Raw genomic sequence first — 14,558 nt, forward strand, 5'->3', positions numbered from 1 at the left:
ACCCCTGTCTCCCTGCAAAAGGATAGTCTTTCCTATGCCTTAGGAGTAGAGCTCAACTTTTTAAAATGAGCAGAAAAAACCCCCAAAACAAAAAAGCCTTGACCATAGCAAGCAAACTCAGAGAAGACAGTAATGGCAAAATGCCTATCTGTAAAGAATCAAAGAGGAATATGAGTTGGTCTCATGCTCAGAAGATTCTGTTGGAAGAGCTCAAAAAGGATTCTATAAATCAAATAAGTGAAGTAGAAGAAAAATTAAGAAAAGAAATGAGGGTTATGCAGAAGAATTATGAAAAAAGTCAATAGCTTAGAAAAGGAAGTATAAAGTTTGAAGAAAACAATTCCTTAAATAATAGATTTGGTGAAATGGGGGGAAAAATACACTGGAGAAAACAACTCCTTTAAAAGTAGAATTGGCCAAGTGGAAAAGGAGATAAAAAAAAACTAACTGAAGAAAATAATTCATTAAAAACTGCAGTTGGAGAAGTGAAAACTAATAACTCAATGAGACATCAAGAATCAAATAAAATCAACAAAATGAAAAAATAGAACAAACGTACTTATTGGATAAACAACTGATCTGAAAAATAGATCCAAGAGAAAGAGTGTTTAAGAATTACTGAACTTACTGAAAGTCACGATCAAAAAAAGCATGGACAACATGTTTCAGTAAATCATAAAGGGAAGAGCAAAACAGTCACTGAAAAAATCCACCAATCACTTCTTGAAAGAAACTCTAAAATGAAAATTCCAAGGAATATTGTAGCTAAATTCCAGAATTATCGAGAAGAAAATACAGCAAACAGCCAGAAAGAAACAATCTCTTAAGATAACAATGACATTTATTTGTTAATAGGAGAGAAGGGTTAGTGGGTATTCATGGGGTAAATTAGGAGCTAATTTTTCTAGCAAAAAATTGAACCTTATTTTTCTTCTCTAAAGATCTGCCATCCTTCGGTCGTGTTAGAGAATCATTACCTGTCAAGTATCATCTACAGAATAAGACCAGCTTAGTTCAAGATGTAGAAATTTCTGTGGAACCCAGTGATGCTTTCATGTTCTCAGGTCTTAAACAGGTACAGTATTTTGGTTTTCCTTTGTAAAACCTCTAAGTAGTTTGTAATAAAGTATTTGTATACTTATATAAATGTACTAATAGGCTGTGTTCTTCATGTTATTTTATTAAAATTGTGTTCATTTGTTTTTTGAAAGTATTAAAATCTGCATGTTTACATAAATTAAGAAATACAACTTTTAGAAATACAACAGACTTTCAATTGAGACAGAACACATGATTATCAAGTTCAGACTTGTATCAACATTATGCTTCCCACAGCACATATACACTGACAGAATTATAGATCTTTTGAAACATTAAACAAATACATACCAAAATATATACTTATACATAGCTTGACATCATGAATTCTCTTTTACATATATATGCCTACATAAATTATCTCCAAATGTGATGTATGGTTGTGAAATTCAGTGTATAACTGTGAGCCCAACATAGAGAAAATTATGTGGAGTCTTGTATTCTAGGTCTTCAGATAACTACCTTATAAATCTGGTTTTTGGTTTTTTTGGACAAGGTAGTTGAGGAGTAAAATGACTTGGAGACACAGGTAGAAAATGACAAGTATCTGAGGCTGGATTTTAATTTGGTCTGACTCCAGAGCTGGTACTCTATCCATTGCATCACTTAGCTGCCCCCTTTTAGATTTTTACTTTGGAACAATCCAATTCATCCACCAATTTTTATTTATAGTGACAAAATATATGCTTTATACTGTCTTCAGATTAGGGCAATAGATGTGAAATCACAGAGTTGCCACAATTAAATAAAACAGATACAGTCCACAGTTATTATTTGTACCAATTAAGAAGAGAACAAGGGTTTTCCATATTCCTTTTTGAATAATTCGGAACACCTCAGCCTTAGATTTGTTTTCCTAAAATTAGCAAAACACATGCATAATAATTTAGTACTCTTTCCCTAAACCCAATATTATTCTTATTTATTCCTATTGTTTTAGGATTTAGGATCTAAATGATTTATCAAGTATAGATAAATGAACATCAACTGAATATGTACATGACAAAAGCATGTGCATTTCTGGTTATCTTTACTTAACTACTTTTTATCGTTTAGATTCGGTTACGTATCCTACCTGGCACAGAGCAAGAAATGTTGTACAACTTTTACCCTTTGATGGCTGGATACCAGCAGCTGCCGTCACTCAACATCAGCTTGCTCCGTTTCCCTAATTTCACAAATCAACTACTCAGACGTTTTATACCTACTTACATTTTTGTAAAGGTATGAAGATAATAGAAATTTCTTTTTTATTTTGTTGTCTTTTCATTTCTCAACAATTATGCTGCCAAAACAAAGTTCAACTGGAATTAGATTAATTATTAATTTTCATCAATTTTATTTTTATAGCAGAATGCTATAATGATTTCTAAACTGCCAACTCTGTGCTGAGAGAGCACTGCTAAGTAGACATGGGGATATAATGTTAAGATTATGTTAGAACAGCATCCCTACCCTAAATTCATTTACATTTTAATAGAGGAAATATGATGTACATGGATAATAGCATGACAGTATTAAATGAAAGAGTAGAGAGTTACATAACAAAATTTGAAAGCAGAGGCTTAGTGAATTACAAGTTAAATATGAGTCAGTGATATGAAATGAAAACCAAGAAACTTAATGCAGTCTTGGGCTGTATTAAGAGAGTTATAATTTTCAGGACCTCCAAAGGTGGTAGTACCAGAGTATTCTACCAATGTTCAGACCACATCTAGAGTATTTAATTCATTTTGGGGCTCGAGGTTTTAGGAAGGACAATAGTGACCAAGAGAGTGCCCAAAGGAGAATTTCCAGATTATTAAAGCTCAAAGTTAAGCTACATAACAATCCATTGAAGAAACTAAGAATATTTCACCTAGAAAAAAGAAGACTAGAATGGAGAAGAGGTGGACTATTCAAGTAGTTGAAGTTGTGAAAGAAAGACTTGTTCTACTTGGACCTAGAGAGCACAATTAGGAATATTGAGTAGAAGTTGCAAATAATCAGATTTAGGCTAAATAAAAATTTCTAATAATTAAAGCTGTCCAGGACACAACAAATGAGTTGTCTGGTGAGATAGTGGATTCATCTTTAGCTAAGGTTTTTTAGCAAAGCCAAAATGACCTCTTAAGTATATTTTAGATGGTATTCTTTTCCACTTGTGGATTTGACTCAGTGATCACAGTGGTCTCTACAATTCTGCTAAATTGGGAATTCTGCTGAACCTGAGAAAATGTTAGGTAGTATCTGAGGGAGAATGTCATTATTTATGGAAGGATAAAGGAACGTTCAAATGGAAAAGGTGATCATTTTAACTGGGTTTTAAACGAGTGAGTAGAATTCAGTAGGCAGATTAAGACTATCAGCTATTAAGAAATTGTGTAGCAGACATGGATGCAGGAGAATGCAGTGCATGTTGAGGTAGAGCAGATAATAGTCATTCTAGCAGGTATATAAAATGCATTGTTAGCAGTACTAGGAGAGACAGACTTCCAAAATGTCTTGGGCCTTCCATGCAATGTATTCATGTCTACAGGTCTTGGGGTGGGGAGGCACTGAAAACTTATAAACAGAGGAGTAACAGAATCAAACCTGTGCATAAGAAGTTATTTTGGAAGTGATGTGGGGGTTGAAAAAAAAATGGTATATTGGCTGTTGCCATGAATCAAGCCTGCTCAAGCCTGCTCTAGATAGAAGCAGCCAGGAGAAAGTAAAAGAGCAGGTATGAGAAGTAATGCAAAAGTTACTTTAATAGGATTTGGTAATTGGTTGGTTTTGAGAAATGAAGAAGAGAGAAGAGTGAAAGAAAATCAGATCACAAACATGATAGCTAGGTGAATATTAACACACAAAATAATAAAGTCTCAAAGAAGGGGCAGGCAGAAAGTAAAAAGAGCTACTTTTGAACACGTGAATTGCATATGTGCTCATGAGACATTCAGGTAGAGATATCTTATAGACTGAAATATCGGTCTCAGCTCAGGTGGCAGCAATAGGGGTATGAAATGGAAATCACAAAGCAGCAGTGGTTGAGAGTGTGCAAATGAATGAGATTGTGAAGGGAGCATGTGCAAAGAATTAAGAGAAGGCAGTATGGAAATTTGGAATTATGAGAGAAAGCATAAAAAATATTAGAACCAAGTATTAGTATTGTTTCAGAAGTTGAGGGAAAGAAAGTGTACACAGTATAATGGAATAGTCATTGGTGTCAGACATTAGTGTCTTAAGAACAGTTCCAGTAATAGCAGAAGGATAAGTAGAAACCAGATTTCAGAAAGTTGAATTATGAGTAGTGAGAAAATGAAAGCATTATTTGAGGACAGATTTTTATTTATTATTTTTATTTTTTTTAGTAACTTCAGTAGTAAAGGAAAGAAAAGAGATATTCTGTGGAATAGAAGAATCAAGGGAAGAATTGGCATGGGTCAGAGATTTTGAACATATTTGTAGATAGAAGGAAAGAAACCATTAATGAAGGGGACTTGTTGATATATGAAGGAGAAAAAGGGGGCAAAATGGAGTCAAAACACAGGTAATAGCATTAACTTTAATAAGTATCAGTGGTAATTCATCTGTAACTAGAGGAAAGCAGAAAAGTAAGTAATGATGTTTACAAGGTAGGAGAAGTGGAGAAAGAAACTGGTGCTTATGCCACTGGCTTTTAGTCTTGTCAGTGGAAGAGGAAAACTTTATGTGCTGTTAGGGTGAGAAATGAAGATGGTGTTATGAAGATACTGTCAAAAGGAGAAAAGCAAAGGCTTGGAACAGTGATTCTCAAAATAAGAAGATAGTGAGGATCAAAAAGGATTATTGAGCAGCAACAAGAAGCCTGGTGAGATTGGACATCAGAAATTTATTTTGGGTAAAAATGAGCTGTTGTATTCCATATCTGAGTATTTTCCACATCTAGAGTGGAGAAAATGGATGAAAGATCAGGATTTGTGGCCAAAAAAAGATGGAAGGTCAGACAAACATGGAATCCTAGTAGCTAGTGGAATATCAAATTAAGCTAGCTGTAGGATTCGACTGCCTTGAAAAACATATGAAGTCTGTGTGAGGGATAGGGAATCGGAGAAAAGAAATGACTATGATCTCAAAAAATATAATCCTACTTTGATCGTTAAACAGTCAATTTTTATGTAGTGCTGAAATATATATTTTTTTCCTTTAGCATTATAAAACTTTTCCTTTAAAAAAAATAGAATTATTATCTAAATTCAATACCAAAATGTCTTTTTAAAATAGCTATAAAATCCCATCATACTGTATTTGGACCTTTTTTTTTAAATCCTAACCCTAAACCCATGTTAGATGTAGATAGCTCATTTAAAATTCATATGCTTATATTCTGCTATTATCAAATCTTAGCAATATAAGACAGAGTAGTCCCATTCAAAATCACTTTGGTAACTTGATAATAAAGGTTTAAGAAATGCCATATTTGGCTACATATTGATCTATCCAGCCTAGTATTCTTTCTCTGATAAGAGCATCCTAATTAGACCTCTGTACCTTTCATGAAATCACCTTCAAGAGATTGGAGCAGATCCCATATTTCCCTAACTTTCGTTTATGTTACATTACAGATATTTATGTTAATTCACTTTGACCCTTATTTGTATTTCTAGCCAGTACCAGCTTATTAGAATAATAAACATATTACTTTCCCTTTAAAATTGTACTTCCTAATCTTAAGAGTTCAAAGGGACCTTGAAAACAAGGCATAAAAAAATACAGGCAGTCAGTAGCAAAGCTGAGATTAAAACCTAAGCCTTTTGACTTTAAATCCATGCACTTTCCTCAGCTGTTACCTCTTCCTTACCCCAGATTGAGAGAATTTGAAAGAAGAGTTGTAATTAGCCTTCATGCTGATAAAGGAAGACCAGAGTTTCCACTCTGTCTTCCTACTCTTGTCATCTCTTAAAGATTCCTACTTCCACCTTAAGAAACATTGCCTTAATTCATTAAGTAAAAGGTGAAAATGAATCTTGTGTCCATAGACACATACTAGAGTTAACCAAATTTGGAAACATGTCTTTATGCTCCATTTCTTAACCCTTAATTTATCATGTCATAAATGGCATTTCTCACTCCACATAGTAATTTCAGTCTTCTGGCTTACTTAAGGGGAAAAAAAAAAAAAAAAGAAGCCAGCTTTTCCTGAGTGGAAGGTATTTAACTTTTTTTTTTTTTTTTTAAATTTTATAATTATAAATTTTTTTGACAGTATATATGCATGAGTAATTTTTTTTATAACATTATCCCTTGTATTCATTTTTCCAAATTTTCCCCTCCTTCCCTCTACTCCCTTCCCTAGATGACAGGCAATCCCATACATTTTACATGTGTTACAGTATAACCTAGGTACAATATATGTGTGTAAATCCAATTTTCTTCTTGCACGTTAAGTATTGGATTCCGAAGGTATAAGTAACCTGGGTAGATAGACAGTAGTGCTAACAATTTACATTCACTTCCCAGTGTTCCTTTTCTGGGTGTAGTTGTTTCTGTCCATCATTGATCAACTGGAAGTGAGTTGGATCTTCTTTATGTTGAAGATTTCCACTTCCATCAGAATACATCTTCATACAGCATTGTTGTTGAAGTGTATAGTGATCTTCTGGTTCTGCTCATTTCACTCAGCATCAGTTCATGTAAGTCTCTCCAAACCTTTCTGAATTCATCCTGCTGGTCATTTCTTCCAGAGCAATAATATTCCATAGCCTTCTTATACCATAATTTACCCAACCATTCTCCAATTGATGGACATCCATTCATCTTCCAGTTTCTGGCCACTACGAAAAGAGCTGCCACAAACATTTTGGCACATACAGGTCCCTTTCTCCTCTTTAGTATTTCTTTGGGATATAAGCCCAGTAGTAGCACTGTTGGATCAAAGGGTATGCACAGTTTGATAACTTTTTGGGCATAGTTCCAAATTGCTCTCCAGAATGGCCGGATTCTTTCACAACTCCACCAACAATGTATTAGTGTCCCAGTTTTCCCACATCCTCTCCAACATTCATCATTATTTGTTCCTGTCGTCTTAGCCAATCTGACAGGTGTGTAGTGGTATCTCAGAGTTGTCTTAATTTGCATTTCTCTGATCAGTAGTGATTTGGAACACTCTTTCATTATCTGAGAATTGTCTGTTCATATCCTTTGACCATATATCAATTGGAGAATGGTTTGATTTCTTATAAATTAGGATCAATTCTCTATATATTTTGGAAATAGACCTTTATCAGAACCTTTAACTATAAAAATATTTTCCCAATTTGTTACTTCCCTTCTAATCTTGTCTGAATTAGTATTGTTTGTACAGAAACTTTTTAGTTTGATCTAATCAAAATCTTCTATTTTGTGATCAATAATGATCTCTAGTTCTCCTCTGGTCATAAATTCCTTCCTTCTCCACAGGTCTGATAGGTAGACTATTCTCTGTTCCTCTAATCTATTTATGATCTCATTCTTTATGCCTAAATCATGGACCCATTTTGATCTTATCTTGGTATATGGTGTTAAGTGGAATCACCTCATTGTTGAAGAGAGTCAAGTCCATTCAGTTGATTATCACATAGTGCTGCTGTCACTATGTACAATGTTCTCTTGGTTCTGCTCAATTTCCCTTAGCATCAAAGTGAAGAAGACTTTTCTGAAATCAGTCTGTTCATCAATTCTTATAGAACAGTTATATTCCTTTACATGTAAATACCATGATGTATTCAGCCATTCCCCAACTGATAGGCATCAATTTCCAATTCCTTGCCACTACTGAATGGGTTGCTACAAACATTTTGGCATATGTGGATCCTTTTCCCTCTTTTTATGGTATCCTTGGGCTACAGACCCAGTAGAGACACTGCTGGATCAAAGGGTTGATATTTTAACTAGAAATGGACAAATTTTACTAGGCAGACTTTAGTGTATGATTTCTTGGAAGACTGGTTTTTTCTCTGTTTCTTTTTCTTCCATACTGTGCAGTGGTTCCACTAGCTTGTTATGAACATCCATCAATCCTTTGAAATACTTGACAGTTTTCACTTTAAGCTCCAGTGTGGCATCTTCATCACATACAAATACTGTACGAGGGTGCTTCTGGAGGGAAGACACAGTCCACATGTGATTTATCCCCTTCTCAATGGCCATGTACAATGCAAGTGCCTTCTGGGCCCCGGTAATAAGGACAATGACCTCCTTGGCATCCATGATTGTGGCTACACCGACAGTCAGAACCAGTGGGGGAACTTTTGAAAAGTCTCCTTTAAAGAGCTTGGCATTGGCTAGGATGGTATCCATGGTGAGAGTCTTTACTCAAGTTCTAGACTCCAGACTTGAGCCAGGCTCATTGTCCATGCAAGCCAACACCTCCAACAAATAGCTCAATTACTCCAGTTGCCTTGATCTTCTCTTCAAAAGCATTGCACTCTGTCTCTAGATGAGCTGCATTTCCATCCAGAAGATGGGTGTTTTCAGGGCAAAAGTCAGTGTGCTTTTGAAGAGTTTATTCCACATGAAGGAGTGGAGGCTCTCAGGGTGATCACGTGGGAGACCCACGTACTCATCCATGTTAAATGTCTTCACATATTTAAAAGATAGATCCCCATTCTTATAATACTCAACCAATTTATTATAGACTTCAATAATGGTGCTCCCCAGTAGGAAGTCCAAGAGTAAAATATCTTTCTGGCCCTAGTCGAAACAGGATGATTCGGTTTCTGATGTACTTGACAGCCCATTCACTGACCTAGGAGTGATTGTCTAGGATGATGAGTTTCATTATGCCTTGTCCCTTTCCACCCTGCCCCCCCAAGTTCCTGTGGTGCTAGAGATGGTGCCTATATAACTCCTTTGGAGCTAGAGTCATTCCCGCCCCCTTTAAATTCCCTATTACTATCTAGGGATACCACTATTCTTCCAGTCATCCAGACTTACAATCTTGGTGTCATCATCTCCCTGCTGCTCCTTCATTTTCTGTATCTAATAAGTCCTGTCAATTCTCCGTGACATCACTTTCTTTGTCTCCCCTGTCACTGCCAAATACTCTGAAGGCTGTCATCACCTCACACCTGGATGTTGTGGTAACCTTGTGGCTGGGTCTGCCTGCCTCAAGTCTTACCCCACTTCGGTCCATCCTTTGCTCAATAATTATCAAACTGATCTTCCTAAGGTGCTGGTCTGTTCATGTCCCTTAGTAAACTCCAGGAGCTCTTTATTATTTTCAGGATCACACATGAAATCCATATATAAAATTTCTTGTTTAAAACCATTCATAACTTAGCCCCCTCCCCTACCTTTCCAATTTTCTTAAGATATATACCCCCAGGCAGTGCTGTGTTCCCTTGATACTGGCCTCCTTTCTGTTCCATGCACGGAATATTCTATCTTGTCACTCCCAAGTGTGTTCAGTGGTTATCTCCTGTGTTTGAAATATTTTTTCTCTTCATCTTTGTCTCCTGACTCCCTTCTCTTCAGGTCCTAGAGAAAATGCCATCTTCTAAAAGGAACCTTTCTTGATCCCCCCTAAATACTAGTACTTCCCTTCTGTGATTATGTCCCATTTATCCTTTCTGTAGCTTGTTTGTAAATAGTTGCATCTTGTCTCAATAGAGTGTTGTTGGGTACCAGTTTTTTTTACCTTTCTTAATATGGTTCCTGGCATTTTATAGGCATTTAATACTTATTGAATGTGACTTTTTAAAACCAGGTTGTTTTGTTTTATTGTAGTAAGTTTATTTTTTAATACATATTGCTTTATGAATTGTGTTAGGAGAGGAAAATCAGAGCAAAAGGAAAAACCATGGGAAAGATTAAAAAAAAACAAACAAAACAAAACAGAAAAACAAAGTGAAGATAGCATGTTGATTTACATTCAATCTCCATAGTTTTTTTTTTGTTGTTGTTTGTTTGTTTGTCTGTCTGTTTGTTTGTTTTTTCTGGATGCAGATGGCATTTTCTGTCCAAAGTCTGTTGGAATTATTTTGGTTCACTAAACCTCTGAGAAGAACTAAGCCTTTCATAATTGATCATACATTCTTGCTATTATTGTATACTGGCTCTAGTTATTTCACTTAGTATCATTTCATGTAAATCTTTCCAGCTTTTAATAATCAGCTTGTTTATAATTTTTTATAAAACAATAATAATCCAATACCTTTACATATTACAACTTGTTCAGCCATTTCCCAATTGATGGACATCCATTCCTTTTCCAATTTTTTGTTACCACAAAAAGAGCTGCTACAAACATTTTTGCATCTTTGCCCCTCCTTTATGATTTTCTTGGGATACAGACCCAGTAATGGCTCTGCTGGGTCAAAATGCACAGTTTTAGAGCCCTTTGGACATAGTTCCATATTGTGCTCCAGAACGGTTGGATCATTTCATGATTGCACCAACAATGCATTAGTGTGCGAGTGTTCTCACATCCTCACCAAAACTTATTATTATCTTTTCCTGTCATCTTAGTCAAACTGAGAGGTATGAGATGGTACCTTAAAGTTGTTTTAATTTGCATTTCTCTAATCAATAGTGGTGTAGAATATTTTTTCATATAGCTATAAATATCTTTAATTTCATCATCTCAAAATTCATATCTTTTGACCATTTATCAATTGGGGAATGGCTTGTATTATAAATTTGACATAGTTCTTTTTTTTTTTTTTTTTTTTTTTTTGCTGAGGCAGTTGGGGTTAAATGACTTGCCTAGGGTCACACAGCTAAGAAGTGTTAAGTGTCTGAGGCCAGATTTGAACTCAGGCTCCCCTGACTTCAGGGCTGGTGTTCTATTCACTGTGCCACTTAGCTGTCCCTACATAGTTCTTTATATATTTTAGAAATGAGACCTTTATCAGAAATATTGGCTGAAAAGATTCTTTCTCAGTTTTGTACTTCCTTTTTAGTCTTATTTCTGTTGATTTTTGTTTGTGCAAAAACTTTTCAATTTAATATAATCAAAGTTGTCCATTTTCATTGTAATGCTCTTGTTGGTTTTCCTGAGGTCTTGGGACCAGCCTTCATTTCAGCAAAGTAATCACCACAAGAATAGCCGGGTGTTAAAAGTCCAAATCTTTATAGTCTCTTTGCCTGGGACCCAGTTAGCTTTCTTGAGGTTCTTCAGGAGTCTTGGTTTTAGTAGAGAAGCTAAGGAGGAGAGCCTTGCCACTATGGTGGTGTGAGATGGGATGAATTGATCTGTCTGGCTGAGTTTGTCCCAGCTTATATGCTCTAATATAATTACATTATCATAGGTATCAATCTTGTAGAAGTGTATTAAGTATAGAACAGCTAGGTGGAGCAGTGGATAGAGCACTAGCCCTGAAGTCAGGAAGACCTGAATTCAAATGTGACCTTACACATTTAACGCTTCCTAGCTGTGTGACCCTGGGCAAGTCACTTAACCCCAAAGAAAGAAAAAAAGGGAAAAACAAAAGAACTATATTAAGTACTAAATACATGTACTGAACTAGAGAACTATTAATCACCATGCTAAAGTATATAACCATTGTCTTTTATCAATTCCACCGAGTTAGCACCTTGTAAGAATCCTTGTTTTAAGTACAGAGTTCTGGCCCATAACATTTCACAATGTTCTCTGGTTTTTTTGGTCATAAATTCATCCCTTATTTTTTTATTTTTTTGCTGAGTCAATTGAGGTTAAGTGACTTGCCCAGGGCACACAGCTAGAAAGTATTAAGTGTCTGAGGCCAGATTTGAACTCAGGTCCTCCTGACTTCAGGGCTAGCACCCTATCCACTGCACTACCTAGCTGCCCCAAATTCATCCCTTCTTCAAAGATCTGATACATAAATTTTCCCTTGTTCTCCTAATTTGTTTATGATATCATCCTTTATGCCCAAATCATGTATTCATTTTTGTAAAGTACAGTAATACTTAACTCTGGGCAGTCAGTTCATTTGTGCATGCCCTAGTGTAACTCTGTAATCTTTACATTGCCAGTCTCTCTTAATTCCCAGGGCATTAGAGAATCCTCTGGCCACTGACCTTTGTAGTATCAACTAACTTTAACTTGACTCACCTCTTCTGAGGCCTTCAAAGGTCTGTGGTTACAATGTCTTGAATCATGGTTTAATAATTGATAGTGCACTCAAGAACAGCCATGTGCAAACTTAAAGTCTTTATTATACTTGCTCACATAATGCCCTGATCTGTTAACTCCCAAGTGAACACCTGGTCTTCAAGAGATCCACCTGCTCACTATCAAGCTCCTTACCTCTTTTGGCTATCCATCCACTTGGTTCAGCTACCCCAGGATAAAAAGAGCAACCTCCAGCTACAGGGGGCTTAAGAAAGGTCTGTGAGGTCACACGCAAAGACAATCAGAGAGGGAGCCGTTTCCTGTTAGGAAGCTATTGAGATAGCCCCATCCATGGGGTAGTCTCTGGCCACAGAAATTACTTCCTGGCAGCTCAATAACCTCCTGTTTGCTTGGGCTGACTCATTGTTAAAAGACCCTATTTTGACCTTATTTTGATACGGGGTGTGAGACGTAGGTCTATGTCAAGTTTCTGACATATTATTTTCCAGTTTTCCCATCAATTTTTGTAAATAGAGTTCTTATTCCAGAAGCTGGAGTTTGGGGGTTTATTAAATACTAGATTGCTATAGGCCTTGATTATTGTGTTGTGTATATCTACTCTATTCCATTGATCTACCACTATTTCTTAGCAAGTACCAAAAGGTTTTAATGACTACTACTTTATAATATAGTTTTAGATTTGGTATTACTAAGTCTTTTTTTTTTTTTTTATTAATTCTCTTGATATACTTGACCTTTTGTTCTTCCAGATGAATTTTGTTATTATTTTTTCTAGTGTCATAAAATAATATTTGGCAGTTTGATTAGTGTGACACTAAACAGGTAGACAAATTTAGGCAGATTGTCATCTTTTTATTACATTAGCTCAGCCTAGCCATGAACAATTGATATTTTCCCAGTTGTTTAGATCTGATTTTATTTGTGTGAGAAGTTAAAACCAGGTTGTTGTTTGTTTTTTTTCCTTAAAGCCCCAGGGTCGGCAAGTGGATGATACTTCAATTGTTGCTGCATAGTATCCAGATCTGAGATGCTCGGAGAGAAGATCCTGCACAGATTGGTTAAAAAGGCTTTTTTTTTTTTTCCCCCATTTACAACTATTGTTTGGTCAGACAAAAAAAATTGAATTTACAAAAAAATTTAATGACTGATGTCTTCAAAGAAACTTGGTTTAAAATATATGTTTTTTAAATTTCCTTTCATCTATTGTCACTAATATTTGAAATTTCAATGTTTTATGAGGAAATGAGAATACTATTATTCTTGAAATACTAAATGTTTTTAAAATATTATTTAATATGTATGTAGGATGTCTGTGGATAGAAACACATGAACTGTGTTTATTAATGGATTATATTCAAACATTTTGGCAGTGATAGTTGTAAAGCCTTACAAATGTCTTTATGCCCTTAATAGCACTTACTAAACACAAAATTAATCTGCCCTGTTGGATTTAGTCAGCACATCAGATTATACAGCAACACAATAACCCAAATTGGTTACAAAGAAATTTACAGAAAGGTTGAGGACAAATTAATTTCTCCAAAGAATTCTCTCCATCTTTTTTTTTTTTTTTTCCCCCTACCCTTGAAGTCTGCAGTTTAGATTTTACAATATTTGGTCATTAATACATGAAATATTTGAGAAAAGAATGTTTCTACTTCCTATTATATTATCAAATTCTTAATTAAATTTCATGTTTTAGAGCAGCATGAGATACAAGCATAATTTCTCAACATAAAGGTGATAAAACATCTATGTTTGGTCTGTGTTCGCCTACTTCGCAGTGATGTGTAGTTTCAGAAGATCTATTTAGAACAATACTATATATCATGTATATACAAATTGTTAAGGTGTTTTTCACCTTTAAACTTTCTATATATTAAATTAAAACCTAATTTTGATTTCTTGGAAATGTATTATTTAAAGTATAAGAAGAATGTAATGAAGAGAATAAATAATGTAAATAAATAAACTATGAAAGATACTTATGTATACATTGCACTATTAATTTGAACTGAATTAATGAGCTCAAGTTGCAGAAAAGAAATTTGGTAAAGGCCTTTCTTCATGTGATATTATACAAATAATGCTAGACTGTGACAAGACTTGTCACTAATTTTCTACTTTACTACTAATTAGTGATATAAACCTGGGTAAGATAGATGCATCACTTCTATGAGTTTTAGTTTCCTCATATGTAATAAGGTTGGACTAAATGAAATAAATAGCTCTTTCAGTTCTAATCATATCATTGTTTTAAAAGCCCAGCAATATGCCCAGTGAGGGACAAAGAGCTTTTGTATAGCTAAATATAAAACATAAATTTAAAAACTGACATGTTAACATGCTTTACATAAAACCATCTTTTATTTCCTCATGATGGTATGGGAAGTACTCTGTGTTCTGAAGAACTATTCCA

At 35.1% G+C, this 14,558-nt stretch overlaps 1 protein-coding gene and 1 pseudogene across 1 annotated transcript in view; one reads left to right on the top strand and one right to left on the bottom strand.

Annotated features, from left to right (window-relative positions):
- Positions 1-14,131, top strand: part of TRAPPC11 (trafficking protein particle complex subunit 11) — a 69,947-nt gene extending 55,816 nt beyond the window's left edge. The window contains exons 28-30 of the mRNA XM_074272529.1: positions 942-1,075; positions 2,155-2,322; positions 13,108-14,131. Of these exons, the coding sequence (XP_074128630.1) occupies positions 942-1,075; positions 2,155-2,322; positions 13,108-13,152 (347 nt within the window). The 3' untranslated portion in view covers positions 13,153-14,131. The remainder of the gene's footprint in view (positions 1-941; positions 1,076-2,154; positions 2,323-13,107) is intronic.
- Positions 6,265-8,951, bottom strand: LOC141545468 (glucosamine-6-phosphate deaminase 1-like; annotated as a pseudogene).
- Positions 14,132-14,558: the final 427 nt, after the last annotated feature.

This window comes from Sminthopsis crassicaudata, chromosome 6, assembly GCF_048593235.1.
Source record: "Sminthopsis crassicaudata isolate SCR6 chromosome 6, ASM4859323v1, whole genome shotgun sequence".
NCBI lineage: Eukaryota > Metazoa > Chordata > Mammalia > Dasyuromorphia > Dasyuridae > Sminthopsis > Sminthopsis crassicaudata.